This window comes from Podarcis liolepis (assembly GCF_965112155.1).
Source record: "Podarcis liolepis genome assembly, chromosome: 7".
Classification (NCBI taxonomy): Eukaryota; Metazoa; Chordata; class Lepidosauria; order Squamata; family Lacertidae; genus Podarcis; species Podarcis liolepis.
Genome location: NC_139561.1, coordinates 40,910,575 through 40,924,641, shown reverse-complemented (window position 1 = coordinate 40,924,641; position 14,067 = coordinate 40,910,575). Strand labels below are relative to the sequence as shown.

Below are 14,067 nucleotides of genomic sequence, written 5' to 3'. Positions count from 1 at the left end.
TAGGTTGGCAGGAGCAGAGACTGAGCAACAGGAGCTCACCCCGTTGAAGGGATTCGAACCGCCGACCTTCTGATCGGCAAGCCCTAGGCTCAGTTGTTTAGACCACAGCGCCACCCGCGTCCCTTCTGGTATTATAAGAGAGGGCAAAAGAAAACAACCAACTTCCCACTAGCTGTTCTCTCTCCTTTGTGCATAATTTTATACACCTCTTTCACGTCTCCCTCCTTTACTTGTCCTTTCTCTAAAGCCCAAAGCCCAAAAAGTTGCAAGAAGGTGGCATGGTTTATCTTGCTCACCAATGGCGAGGGCTGTTTCCAAGGCATCTCCAGTTATCATTTTCACCGAAACTCCTGACTCAATGAGGACTCGAACAGCTTCCTTCACTCCACGCCTTGGAGGGTCGATGATTCCCACAAGACCTAAAAATGTCAGCCTGCCCAGTTCTGGACCGGAAGCCAGGGCAAGCACTAGGAAGGAGCAGAGAAAATGACAACAGACCAGGTTATTTCATGCTGCCACTCAGAAAGGGAAAGGGGCATAACTCAGTGGTAGAGAATCTGCAGAAGGTCCAAGGTTCTCTCCCCAACATCCCCAGGTAGGGCTTAGAGTGACTCCATGCCTGAAGCCCTGGACGGACAGTGCCAGTCTGTGTAGAAGATGATATTGAGCTAGATGGACCAATGGTCCGACTCTGTATAAGAAAGCTCCAGATGTGGTTGGACTACAACATGCGTCAGCCTCAGCCAAAATGGTCAATGGGCACGGATGATGGGCATGCAGGCCAAAAATATCTGGAAGGCATCAGGTTGGCTACTCCTAAGCTAAAAGAACACAAGCATGAAAATATCTCAAGTCAAGAAGTGCTTGGTTCTTATAAGCCCAGGTGAGAGGGGTGTGTGTGTGTTCCCCAGGTGTTTCTGTGATGGGCAGAAGCTACACTGCAGCATAAGATAGGAAGGCAGAGTGTAGCGGTACAGGCTCCAGGTGGCAATGTGGTTGGGCTGTGGCTCAGGGGAAAATGGTCCAACCTCCAGCATCTCTGTGTGGGGCTGCAAATGTCCCATACGGCTTAGGTCCAGACTATCTGAAGGACCGAATTCTCCCATACAGACCTGCCTGGACTTTGAGATCTTAAGCAGAGGCCCTTCTCTCAGTCCTGCCACCCTCACAGGCATGTTTGATGAGAACGTGGGAAAGGGCCTTCTCAGTGGCTGGTCTCAGGCTTGGAATGCCCTTCCTAAAGAAGCTTGGCCAGGTCCCACCTTGTTGTCCTTCTGCCTTTGGGGAACTGACTGCTTTTAAGGAAATACCGTATTTTTCGCTCTATAACACGCACCCGACCAAAACACGCACGTAGTTTTTAGAGGAGGAAAATCCGTAGGCACGCCACCCGTAGGCATTCCCTCCATAACACGCACAGACATTTCCCCTTACTTTTTAGGAGGAAAAAAGTGAGTGTTATGGTGCAAAAAATACAGTAGCTCCTAGTACTATGGTTCCACCCACATTGTTCAACTGCTTTTTAACCATGACCTATTACATGTTCTTAGCTATGTGTGTTTTATCTGTATTTAATTTTTGTGATCCACCTTGAGACCCAGAATAATGTAAGGATGATACTGATGGCTCTTGAAGACACACGGCTGGTCAGTGTCAACCATTCTGAGCCAAAGGGACATATGACAGCTTCCTCTGTCCTTCAGCATTCAGGTGCCTGGTGTTTGTGTGTGTGGCATAACAAGCTGGAAGGGATGCAGTCCGGATGCCCAGCTTGTCAACCCACACAAGACTCAAGCAAGCATAGGGGTGGGATGAGGTACAGCCATGAACTGACCCCTCAGGCCAAGTGATCCCATGTGCTTCTCTTCCTGAACATAGACGGACTTCTGCTGCGGTGTCATTGGGAGGGAGATACCACCACTGTTATACATGGTGCAATGCTGCATCACTTCTTCAAAGGCCCCCTTCATGAAGTAGACTTCTTCTTGCCCCTATGAAATGAGGAAAAGAACAATTGAGGAAGGGCCATAGCCTAGTGGTAGAGCATCTTCTTTGCATGCAGAAAGTCATGAGTTCAGTCCTCAGCACCTTCAGGTTAGGGCAGAGAGAGAGAGAGAGAGAGAGAGAGAGAGAGAGAGAGATCTTTCTGGAACTCATCACAACAAATCTCTCTGTGTTGTGTTTTGCCTAGTTCTACCATTTTCTAGATCTACATCAGGGGTCAGCAAACTTTTTCAGCAGGGGGCCGGTCCACTGTCCCTCAAACCTTGTGGGGGGCCAGACTATATTTTGCAGGAAAAAAAATGAACAAATTCCTATGTCCCACAAATAACCTAGAGGTGCATTTTAAATAAAAGGACACATTCTACTCATGTAAAAACACCAGGCAGGCCCCACAAATAACCCGGAGATGCATTTTAAATAAAAGGACACATTCTACTCATGTAAAAACATGCTGATTCCCAGACCATCTGTGGGCCGGATTTAGAAGGCAATTGGGCCAGATCCGACCCCCGGGCCTTAGTTTGCCAACCCATGATCTACATATTCCCCTTTCAGAGCTACAGTCTGCCGAGTGGTTTAACAATCAATCCCTCTTAGCAAGGAACTCTGGAAATCGTAGCTCTGTGAGGGGTATTTTAACAGCTCTCAGCACCCTTAATGAGCTACAACTCCCAGAATTCTTTGTATCATAGTGCTTTAAATGCCTGATGTGAATCTGGTCTGTTGCACCTATTGCAAAAATGTTTATGGAGTTTTTAGGAGTGACATAACACACAAAAAATCAGACAGGTTGATGATTTCCAACCATCAACACCACACCATGTATGATTAGAATGCTGGACTTGGATGGAAGAGACACATAGGTTCAAATCCACTCTCAGCCTTATGACGTTCATAGGGTAATCTTGGGACAGGTACTCCAATTTCTCTGAGTCTAAGCACCTTCACAGGCTTCTTGTGAGAGTAAAACTGGGGTGAGTGAATGAGGGAAAGAAAGTGGGATAAAAATGTAATATGTACTGACTGATCACAACTTGATTCCAGTGGCGTATCATTATTCTTTTTCTTTTTCTAAAAATAATCACAGATAACAAAAAACAAGTTGCTTGCTTTTTACCTGGTTTTTCAGAGCACATTTGACTGCCATCCATTTCTGCTCTGAGCTAAATGGGATCTCCTTCTTCCTTATATAGATGTCTTTTATATCACTCAGTTCCATCTAAAAAGGGGGGGGGACATGGAGAGGGAGGACCAGGACTTTAGCACTTAAGAATTCTATGCATACATGAGCGGTAGAGCTCAAAAGGAATGGCTACCATTCAATTTTAAATATGCTGAATGTTAGTGACAAAATGCTTGTTGAAACCCTGAAGAGCTGCTGCCAGCCAGTGCAGACAATATTGAGCTAGATGGGTGCAATGGTTTTACTTGGTTTAAGGCAGCATCTTGGGCTTCCAAGTTCTGATGTTTTTGAAGTGTGACTCAGGCAATATTTAAATACAGTTGCATGCTTCCCATTTGCCACATGGTAAGAAGCGGGTGGCGCTGTGGTCTAAACCACCAAGCCTCTTGGGCTTGCCAATCGGAAGGTCAGCGGTTTGAATCCCCACAACAGGGTGAGCTCCCGTTGCTCTGTCCCAGCTCCTGCCAACCTAGGAGTTCAAAAGCACGTCAAAGTGCAAGTAGATAAATAGGTACCACTCTGGCAAGAAGGTAAACGGCGTTTCCGTGAGCTGCTGTGGTTCGCCAGAAGCGGCTTAGTCATGCTGGCCACATGGCCTGGAAGCTGTATGCCGGCTCCCTCGGCCAATAAGGCGAGATGAGCGCCACAACCCCAGAGTCGACTGGACCTAATGGTCAGGGGTCCCTTTACCTTTACCTTTAAGAAGTTCTCAGGACATCATGACTTGTTTTTCCCCTTTCCTTTCCAGAGAGGGGTCATTGGAAGCTTTTGGTGACCTTGCAATATTTGCTTTATTACAAATGAACAGGGATGGCAAACATTTGGCCCTCAACAACGGCTGTCTTCTACTTCCACTGTTGGAGGCATCAACCCCAGGTTCTGGGAGTTGTAAGTGGAGAAAGCTGCTGTTGCGCTCAGTCCCTGTTTTCAGACTTCTCATACAAATCTGGTTGGCCCAGACTGAGCCAAGGGCCAGATACAGAGGCTTGGGGCAACTTCCTCCATGGGACGGAGGTATCCTCCCCATCTGTTTCCTTCAAAACACTCTAGAGGGATCTCCAGCTTTCAAGAGTCCATCTCCTAACCCATTGATTGAACCACCACTCAGAGGTGTAGCTAGGGGAGATGGGGGGCACTGGGCGCCACACAATGGGGGCGGCACCACGGGGCCTGCAATGTGCCCGAGTCATGTGTCTGTCCTAGGAGTGACACAGTGGCTTGGATGCCTACAGGCTCTGTGCTGCCTGAAAACAGCAGAGTGGGGTTTGCATCTGCCTGCCGAGCTGAGGGGGAGGCGGTAGCAAGGCTCCATGCAGTACACCCTGCTCTGGCTTGCTCCGTCCCATGGGCGGTGCACCCCACCCCTGGGTGCAGGGCATGCACGCCACCCCAGGCGCCTGAGCAGCTAGCTACACCACTGCCACCACCCAACCATCCCAGGCTATCAGTCACTCTTCCACTTAACAAAGGAGTGTCCCTAAGGATACCAGCTTGCCCAATGCAACACCTATATCAAGGAGATGAAGGGAAACCATTTTTACTGTGCGACATGGTCCAAGAAGGTGGGTAGAATACTGTATTTTTGTGTCTATAAGATGGCCCCATGTATAAGACACCCCCTATTTTGGGGGACGCGGGTGGCGCTGTGGTCTAAACCACAGAGCCTAGGGCTTGCCGATCGGAAGGTCAGCGGTTCGAATCCCTGCAACAGGGTGAGCTCCCATTGTTCGGTCCCTGCTCCTGCCAACCTAGCAGTTCGAAAGCACATCAAAGTGCAAGTAAATAGGTACCGCTCCGGAAGGAAGGTAAACGGTGTTTCTGTGCACTGCTCTGGTTTGCCAGAAGCGGCTTAGTCATACTGGCCACATGACCCTGAAAAACTGTCTGCAGACAAACGTCGGCTCCCTCAGCCAGTAAAGCGAGATGAGCGCTGCAACCCCAGAGTCATCAGTGACTGGACTTAACTGTCAGAGGTCTCTTTACCTTTACCTTTTATTTTGGGGGACTCAGATTGAAGAAAATGGTGGAAGATGGCTGAGAGTATAAGATGCCCCCTAATTTTTGACATTATCTTTTAGGAAAAAAACCTAGACTTATACACTTATTTCCACTGGGCACGTTTCCTTACACTTATTGAGTTTTGAGGATCACTGCCAAGATCACTAAGTCAGGTTGCTCTCTGGCTGCCTTGAGTTTATAATACTATAATTCTGTTTCAATTCTGCCGTTGATAAATGGGCAGATCAGCTGAATGCTAAATTCTCTCTCTCATTTTTGGCAACCATGGTAAGATACCTTACCGGATCAGCTGAAGACTAAATCCTACCTTCATTTTTTGGCAACCTTGCTAAGCCATTACAAATTAAACTGAGCCGATTAAATCTAAAACTTAATAAGCACCCGGGGCTTGCAACAGCCACCCTACCTTCATTGCCAGGGCTATCAGGGCCCCTTCAGTTGGCTGCCCCATCACAGTCGTCTTCCTGATGATTGCATTGTTGGCAACACAGCCAGCCTGAAAGAGATTTGCTTCTTTGTGATATTTGCTGGGCAAATGAATCAAATGACTGTTATGCTTAAGCCCTGGGCTCAGAGATTGCTCGGTTGCAAGTGTGATGAATTGTGATGAAGTGGCTCCAGCAAGTGTTGTAAGGCAGACTGATAGCCTGCCTGGGTGATGGGCCATTACAGGAACAAAGGAAGTGGATCTTTGTGAGATGGTAATGGGTGTCCCCCCCCCATTCATGGGTAGTTAGAAAGACAAAGACAGAGTTGAGAGCAGAGAGTTTGGAGTGATGTGAGCTAGAAGAAAAACAGCAAGCCTGAGAGAGGGAAAGAGAGATTCTGTTAGAATCTAAGACACTGGCTATGGGAGGAAGCAAGGCCCTCTTGGGGTGTTAATGCTGTGAACCCCTCCAGCATTTACTCAGGTGGTATATATGTACAAATAATCCACATTTAATAAAGACACCCCGGTCTCCACTATGCCTCATTTCAAAAGAAACACAAACCCTGGATAAGCACCTGGAACTCCCACAATCTCTCATCGTTTGGAGATTGGGGTGGCGTGCAACACAAGCAAGGATTGAAGTCTGTGGTGCCATCTTTTGGGCCGGGGTAGGAAACCTTTGGACCCTTGGCTTAAATTCCAAAGTCCTCTGCAAGTGATCAGGTTAGACATCTGCCAAGAGTGATCTGTCTGTTCTGTATCAGCTCAGTCGGTAGGGAGAGAAAGGGGAGTCAGAGAGAGAGAGAGAGAGAGAGAGAGAGAGAGAGAGAGAGAGAGAGAAGGGGTGGTCCTACCTAGTCTGACTCCCACCTACCACTGGTTCAGCCCCACTGCTTGCCAATACGCACCCTCCACCCCATTTATTGCTGAGGCATGATTGCCCTTAGCAGTCAAAAGTTTGCCCACCCCGTTCCATCAACACCGGAAGTCTCATCACATTGGTTGTTTAGCCCATCATGTCTACTCTGCTCCTCCTACGAAATAGTAATAACCCCGGCGAATAACTTACCTCCACTAATTTCCCCACAGAGATGTTTGAAAATTCTTTGATGACTTCTCTGGAGGGTAAGAGACACACATCTCCTTCTCTGTTGTACCCAACTCCGCTCACCTGGAAGAACAGAAATCCAGAAGACACCTGCAGAGGACATCCAACTCTATGGCCAGCTGAGGGTACATTTGGAGACATGGATATCTTGTTAAGGAAAGCGGGCAGAAGTACTGGCATTTATGGATTGAAGTTAATTGGCAAAGTGAATCAGTAGTCCACTGGAAGTGAAATTATGGGTTTATGAGTGATAATAAGGGAGAGGGTTTTTTTCTTCCAGTTTTGGGCTCCCCATCTTTGGAATACTTTCCTTATCAAGGCCCATCTGGTACTGACATTAACATCCTTTGGGTGCCATTTTAAGGCATGATTGTTCCCTCAAGCATTTGAGAGTAGATTATGATGATGATGCTCATTGCTCTTTCTGTGCTACATTTTTTTTGGCGCGGGGGGGGGCATTGTTGCTTTATTATTAAGCTTGACAGTTGTTTTAAATTATGTATGTCAGTTACTAGAGATGTTTTGAACCAGGCAACAAATAAATCAGATTAATATTCATTTTATTTATTTTATATTCTGCCTCTCTCCTCATTGCAGGACCCAAGACATTTCACAGCATAAATCATAGGCAACTGAAAACACATGACAAATGAAAGTATTTTCTTAAAAAAGCAACCAAAACCAAATAAGTAACCCTACTTAAAACAGCACTGAAAGCATTTAAAAGCACATCACTACCCTTGTCATCTTATAAAAAGACAAGATCAGAGTGCTATCAACCAAAGAGGCTTATAGGTTCAGAGTTGTCTTGTATTACAACTGACAACTTTGTCCAAACCGCTGACTGTACCTCTGCCTTGAATCCATCTGAGGTGACGAGCTGAGTGACAGTCATTTCATTGGCTGTCAAGGTCCCGGTCTTATCAGAGCAGATAACATTGCAACAGCCTGAGGAGAAGAGAGGATTTGTCAGAACAGAGGTTGCGCTCACAGGCGTGTGTGTGTGCGTGTGTGTGCTGCTAAGCATTCACATGTGCTGGATAAGAACCTAAGAAGAGACCTGCTGGATTAGACGAAAGGCCAATCTACCCCAACATCAGATGACCATGGGAAGCCTGCAAGCAGGATCTGAGTGCCACAACACCCCCTGCACCCGTGATAACCTGAAAACTGGAATCTAGAGCATATACTGCTTCCAACAGTGGAGGTAGATACTTAGTAGCCATTGGTAGCCTTATCCTCCATGAAATTATCTAATGCTCTTCTAAAGCCATCCAAACTGATGTCCACCATTGCCTTTTATGGGACTGAATTCCACAGTTTAACTATGTGCTATGTGCAGAAGTCTTTTCTTTTGTCTGCTCTGAATATTCCAACATTCAGCTTCATTAGAACACCCAAAGTTCTAGTATTATGAGAGAGTGAGGGAAATGCCTCCCTCACATTAAATGAATGGGTGGAAAGAATGACAGTGGAATCAGCCACAGAGTTAGCAAATCCAGTTTTGCTAACACCCACCCCATGACCCGCCTTCATGCGCATGGTGCTCTTACCTAGAGTTTCTACAATTGGCAGCTTCTTCACAATGACTCGTTTCTTGGCCATCCTCAAGACGCCCAGGACTAAGGTCACCGTGACCACGATGGGGAGGCCCTCTGGGATTGCAGCCACCGCTAAGCTGCACACACAGAATCATTTACCACTGGTGTTACACACCACCATCCTCACTAACTCCTGTAAGGAAGTATATGCAAGCATCAACTTGCTCCAGGGCCCTGATGCTGAAACACATTAAGACCTGCCTTTTCATGGGCCCTGGATGCCTCTTTCAACACTTGAGCTTCAGGGTCAATTGCAGGAAGGACAGTAAAGCATCTGCAGAAGGCCCCACGTCCAGTCCCTGGCATCTCCAAGTAAGGCTGGGAAAGGCCCCTGTCTGACACCCTGGAGAGCCACTGCCAGTCAGAGTGGACAATACACTGAGCTCAGTGGAGCCATCATCTGACTCTACGTGGAAGGTTGCTTCCTTTGTTCCTATGCCCAGTGGAGCTTTGCAGACGGCCATCGGAGGCAGGGCTGTTTGAAGTCTGGTGCCAGCTTTGCAGAATGCAGAATGCAAAGCCTCATTTGGGCTAAACCAATTGGTCCAATTTCTTTGTATGTTGACTCTGAAGTAATCTCTCTTTTTCTGTCGTAAATCTCTGGCCAATCCATTGTATTCTACAACCCTGAACCTTTTTTATACATAACAGAGGAAGGAAAGGTTTTCCACTATAGGGGTGGGGGACCTCCCCCCCTCTCTCTCACACACACTAACTCAGTACACTTTGCTTTGCCTGCTATGGCAATTGTGAACAGAGCAAGTGAGACATCAGTCAGTCAGTGCAGAGAACAAGGCATAACCTCCAAAAAGCACCAGGGTCTGGATTCCTGGGTCTAGCCAGTCAGATTTGGCTCACAAGCTGGAGGTCCTCATCCCTGGTCTAGTATGAAAATACTTTTCTGCCTGCCATCAAAACACAGAAGTGTAGGGGCCAGATGGTCTGCTGGTGGAGAGCTCTGCAGCCTGTGTGCCACCACTAACAAAGCCCTGATCTATGCTTCAGGTGCAAATATTGGTGAACAAGAGAATACAGAACAAGGCAACATTCATAGCCCTTAAGGGACAGAGGGACTGTGCAGGAAAAGAAGACAACTCTGGCTGGTCCACTTTAGTGTTACTTTTATTCAACAGCATCTGCCCTCCATTGACACTTGCCTGCCTTGTTTCTATATCTAGCCTAAACCTTTTCCCTTCCAAGTCCTCAACCATTTTCTCTTTATCTATAGCGACTTTGCCACACGTTGCTTTTATCGTGCCGCTGGGCAGTAATACGAACATTACAATCCTCTGGTGCCAAGGGATCCCTTTTCCAGATACGTGAACAGATGGCACATGTCATTTTATAAGAAGGCAGCCTGCCATGCAAACTATAAGGATGTACAATGCCAGCCTTTAAACAACAAGGGAGATATGGCCAGCAAGGTTAATATTTGTACAGAGAGAAGCAAATGTTTCGTGGCAGGTATATTGGTGGGGAAGGGTGGGGATGCTGTGTCCACCCATCCCGTCATCAGCACATGCCCAAGTGCTTACGAAGCTCACCACCTACAGGTATTAAACCCTTGGGTTCTGGTGCTACCATTTGTCCTGCTTGAAGAGCTCTCTCTTCACTGCAGCTGACAAAAATGGTTGCATCAGATTCTGATAGTTCAAACACCCTGTTGGGGAGCTTCCAAAGCATTATGTGGAATGGATTTTTTTCTTTTAGGGCAGTGGCAGTGGTGAAGCTGCATGCTCCGACACCAGGGGTGGAGAGCAGGTGGGGGCATGGCTGGTGCACATCCCGGGGGGATGACGCATATCCCAGGGGTGTGGTACGCTGCCCACAGGGAAGTAGCGTGCGTTCTGCAGGGGCCTGGTGCCCGGCGTGGTGGGAAGGTGTGTGGCACATGTCCAGGGTGTGTGACCGCTATGGTACCCCCCTCCCTGATGGTGCTAGGGGCAGTGCGCTCCCCGCCCGCCCTTTCCTCCGCAAGTGTACAGTGGGGAGATTTGCTGTTCAGAGTTTGAGGCTTCCTCCATTCAGATCAGGGGCCTTCCTGCTGGCCTACAGCCCCTCAACACCCTTGTTCAGAGGCCTGAGCAGCTAGAAGATGGGCTCCTTGGGTTACTAGACTGGCTGTCTTATGGGGCTGGCCTGTCCATGTGACAGATTGAAGCAGCCACCTCAGGCAGCAGAATTTAAGGGGTAGGGAATGGGGCAATGCCCCCTCCACAGTTTGAGTCCTCACATGTTCTCCTAAACACCTGGAGAGGGCTCTAATCTCTTTCCAGAATCCACCACTGTTACCCTTTGTACAACATAATCAAAAGTCATTTAAATAAAAAGGAAATATAGTGTGTCTATCTTTCTGCCCGTCTACCTATCTATCGCAGAGTTGGGGAACCTTTTTCAACTGAAGGGCCAAATTCTATTCTGGGCAACTTTCCATGGGTCATATGCAAGGGACAAGCAGGGCCAGAAGGAAATGCAGGTGGAAAAATGAATGTAATTTCTAGGGTAGTTTCTACACTCATCCCTCTCTATCCTCCAGTCAGAGAAGCAAGAGGCCTAGTTCAAGGGCACATTCCAGCCAGGCAAAAACTCTCAAGGAGGGTGTGAAGCAGGGCCAAGGAGGGATCCTTGAGCCAGATAGTGAAGCCTGCAGAGCCACAGTTGGCCCCCAGATCCTAAGGTTCCCCACCCTTGCTCAATCTAGAGATAGGCAGGAATTATACACACAGAATGTTTTTGATCAGCATGTTTGCATTCTGTTCTGTTCTTCTACTGTGACAATAAAATGTCCTTCCAGCTCTTACCTCACTCCAATGGTGAACATGCCAAGAAGATGCTTCCCCTGCAGCCAGCCAATCAGCATAAGTAAACCTTGCAGGAGAGGGGAGAGGAAAACACAGAAGCTATCTTGATGGCACCATAGGCATGGTCAGGTGTGTACGTGAACATGAAAATACTCAAAGTATGCACAAGGAGGAGGGTACAAACTAAGGTCAATGTGGTGTAGTGGTTAGAGAAGGGTTTCCCAAACTTGGGTCTCCAGCTGTTTTAGGACTACAGTTCCCATCATCCCTGACCACTGGTCATGCTAGATGGGAGTTGTAGTCCAAAAACAGCTGGAGACCAAAGTTTGGGAAACCCTGGGTTAGTGTGTTGGGACCTCAGGTCAGTCACATTCGCTCAGCCTAACTCTAGGCTTCTACTGTACAAATCTATACTCTAGGGATGGGTGAAACTGTCCGTTTTGTTTTTTCTCATTTTTTTCAGCCTTAATTTTGGTTCTCCACATTTCTGCACCGGTTTGGGGCTTCTTTGTTTCTAAAGTCCTCAGCACTGTGTGGCGCAAATCTCTCTTCACGTACACATTTTAAAATGCAATTTTGCCTAAGGTACGTACTTTTGCAAGCAATTTCACCCAAATAATAATTTTAAAACCATGTTATTTCACCATCATATAGATAATTTGCCCTCGTAACTGCATTTTTGTACGCATGACTTGGCTAGAGAACTGCACTGCAAATTTCAGAGAGCTGTGAGTTTTGAAGGACAGCTGTGTTTCAGTTTGCATGTTGCACAGATTAAGTAACTTTGCCTTGAAATCCGATCTGAGCCAAATTGCTTCCCTGTCCCTGCTACACACATAGCGAGTCTCTCCCAAAATGATGGTCCCTTCTGATACGCAGGAGCTAGTTCTTAAAACAGGCAGTAGGTCATTAAGCGGGGGGGGGGGGAATTATTTCACAAAACTCACCAATGATGCCAAATGAAATGAGAGTAAGCTGTTTCCCCAGTTTGTCCATGTTTTTCTGTAGTGGAGTCTTGGGGGTCTTGATGCATTAATTGACAGCAAAGGGAAGAAAGAAAAACCCTCCTGAAATAGAACCTTATGGATGTTCCCCTACTAAGAACTTGGTCCACTTTCCCCCGGACCCCTTCTCACCTCTTCTTCTTGCATCATTTTGAATACCTCCCCAAACTGTGAGTTTTCACCTGTTCCAATGACAATGCCCTGAACAAGCAGAAGAATGCAAAGAATAAGTTACCTTTTTCCTTAGATTTTGATGGTATTCCCCAGAGTTGAAAAACTTTCCCCTGAATGACAGCTGGAGACTCAACGACCTGGTTTGTACATAATGCCAAGCCGTGATTTATGTTAACCACAGTCAATAAACCATAGTTAAAGCTTGGTTTACTACACACACACCTCCTTCCTATTACAAGAGATGCAAAGTCAGGAAGATGATCTGTAGCTTTCGAGTGATGATAGCTCCTTAATAGTTAAAGAGGAAGTCTGGGTGAGGAAGTCCCTATTCCCCTCCCAGAACTACTATTTCCCAGAGTTCCTGTGAAGAGGGCTTGCAGTTCTGTAGGGGTGGGGAATAGGGGGTCTCCAAACAACTCTCAGCCCCCTTAACAAACTGCAGCTCCTCTTTGTGTGAAGCCATGATTGTTTAAAGTGGTATCATATCGCTTTAAATGTATGTTATGAATGTGGCCTTAAACAGCTCCGCAAAGCTGATATTAGCCATATAGGTGAACAGTCAACCCCTAATGGGCTACTTTGACAGTAGGCCAGTATTCTCATGTCACATGACTTCCTTTGTTGTGGGCACGTCTTGAATTTGTTGTTTTTGTGTGTGCAAAGCGACATTCAAAAAGTGCCGGATTGTAACTGCATGGAAAAAATCAGGAGCACACAGCTTATGAATAATGATGGGCTACTTACAGCTAACGAAAGGAGGTTATTTACCACTCACTTTTCCTTTGCCGTATCGTACTAGAGTTCCCATGAATGCGACATTGGTGAGGGTCATCAGGTCTCCAGCTTCTGCTAAGATGCCATCATTCTTGCTGCAGGGCTCTGCTTCCCCCGTGAAACTGGATTCGTCCACTAAGAGATCTGTAACCTGACAAAACAGTGGATAAATGGACTTCCATGAATTCCATCCCTTTCCTGTTTTGGTGCTACACTCCCATTCCTCATTCATTAAGGTTTAACTTGGAGATTTGATACAGTTAATTCTGGAACTGGAGCATGTGCAGATTGGCACGGTTTCCAGTTATTTTTGCATATCCACCCCCCATGCAAGCATCAATAGAACGCTGCCCCCCGAAAAGCAGTCACGTGATTCCATGCTACAAAAACAACCCACAAAAATTGTCTTGATGTCATCAAACACACATTTGCATCTTTTTCATCGAGTTTTCTCAACACACCTAATGAGCATCATTAAGCGGGGGGGGGGGAGGGCTTTGCCTAGCACAGAGCAAGTACCAGGCGAGATTCTCTGGGGAGAGCATTCTGCAATCTGGGTCCCACCACAAAGAAGGTCCTGTCTCTGGTTGCCAGTCACCGCACCTCCAATGACAGGGTCAAGCAGAGAAGGGCTTCGGGAGGTGCCCAAAGTGTGCGGGCAGGTATGAGTGGAAATAGGTGGGTTTTGCGAGGGTCCATGCACTTGTCCTCTGTCAATGTTTCAGAAGCATAAAAACTGAATCACAAGATGGCTTGTTGAATTTTACACTGAATTTTGTAATGGGAGCACCCAGTTATGGAATGCACATGGTACTGTTCCATCATCCATCTCTTACCTCTATGAGTCTGACGTCTGCAGGAACCCTGTCTCCCATAGAAAGGCACACAATGTCTCCAGGAACAAGCTCTCGAGCAAGAAGATGCTGCAGTTTCCCCTCTCTCATGCTAGTATCCCCCCACAAAGAGATA

The 14,067-nt window shown here is 47.0% G+C and overlaps 1 protein-coding gene across 1 annotated transcript in view; it reads right to left on the bottom strand.

The window, feature by feature from the left end:
• Window positions 1–14,067, bottom strand: part of ATP2C2 (ATPase secretory pathway Ca2+ transporting 2) — a 37,160-nt gene that overhangs the window by 9,172 nt on the left and 13,921 nt on the right. Inside the window, exons 7-18 of the mRNA XM_083513593.1 lie at window positions 13,935–14,043; window positions 13,100–13,249; window positions 12,283–12,351; window positions 12,094–12,169; window positions 11,147–11,213; window positions 8,298–8,422; window positions 7,595–7,692; window positions 6,706–6,807; window positions 5,613–5,702; window positions 3,122–3,223; window positions 1,835–1,991; window positions 297–467 (exon numbers count right to left, since the gene is read on the bottom strand). Coding sequence (XP_083369719.1) covers window positions 297–467; window positions 1,835–1,991; window positions 3,122–3,223; window positions 5,613–5,702; window positions 6,706–6,807; window positions 7,595–7,692; window positions 8,298–8,422; window positions 11,147–11,213; window positions 12,094–12,169; window positions 12,283–12,351; window positions 13,100–13,249; window positions 13,935–14,043 — 1,316 coding nt within the window. The remainder of the gene's footprint in view (window positions 1–296; window positions 468–1,834; window positions 1,992–3,121; window positions 3,224–5,612; window positions 5,703–6,705; window positions 6,808–7,594; window positions 7,693–8,297; window positions 8,423–11,146; window positions 11,214–12,093; window positions 12,170–12,282; window positions 12,352–13,099; window positions 13,250–13,934; window positions 14,044–14,067) is intronic.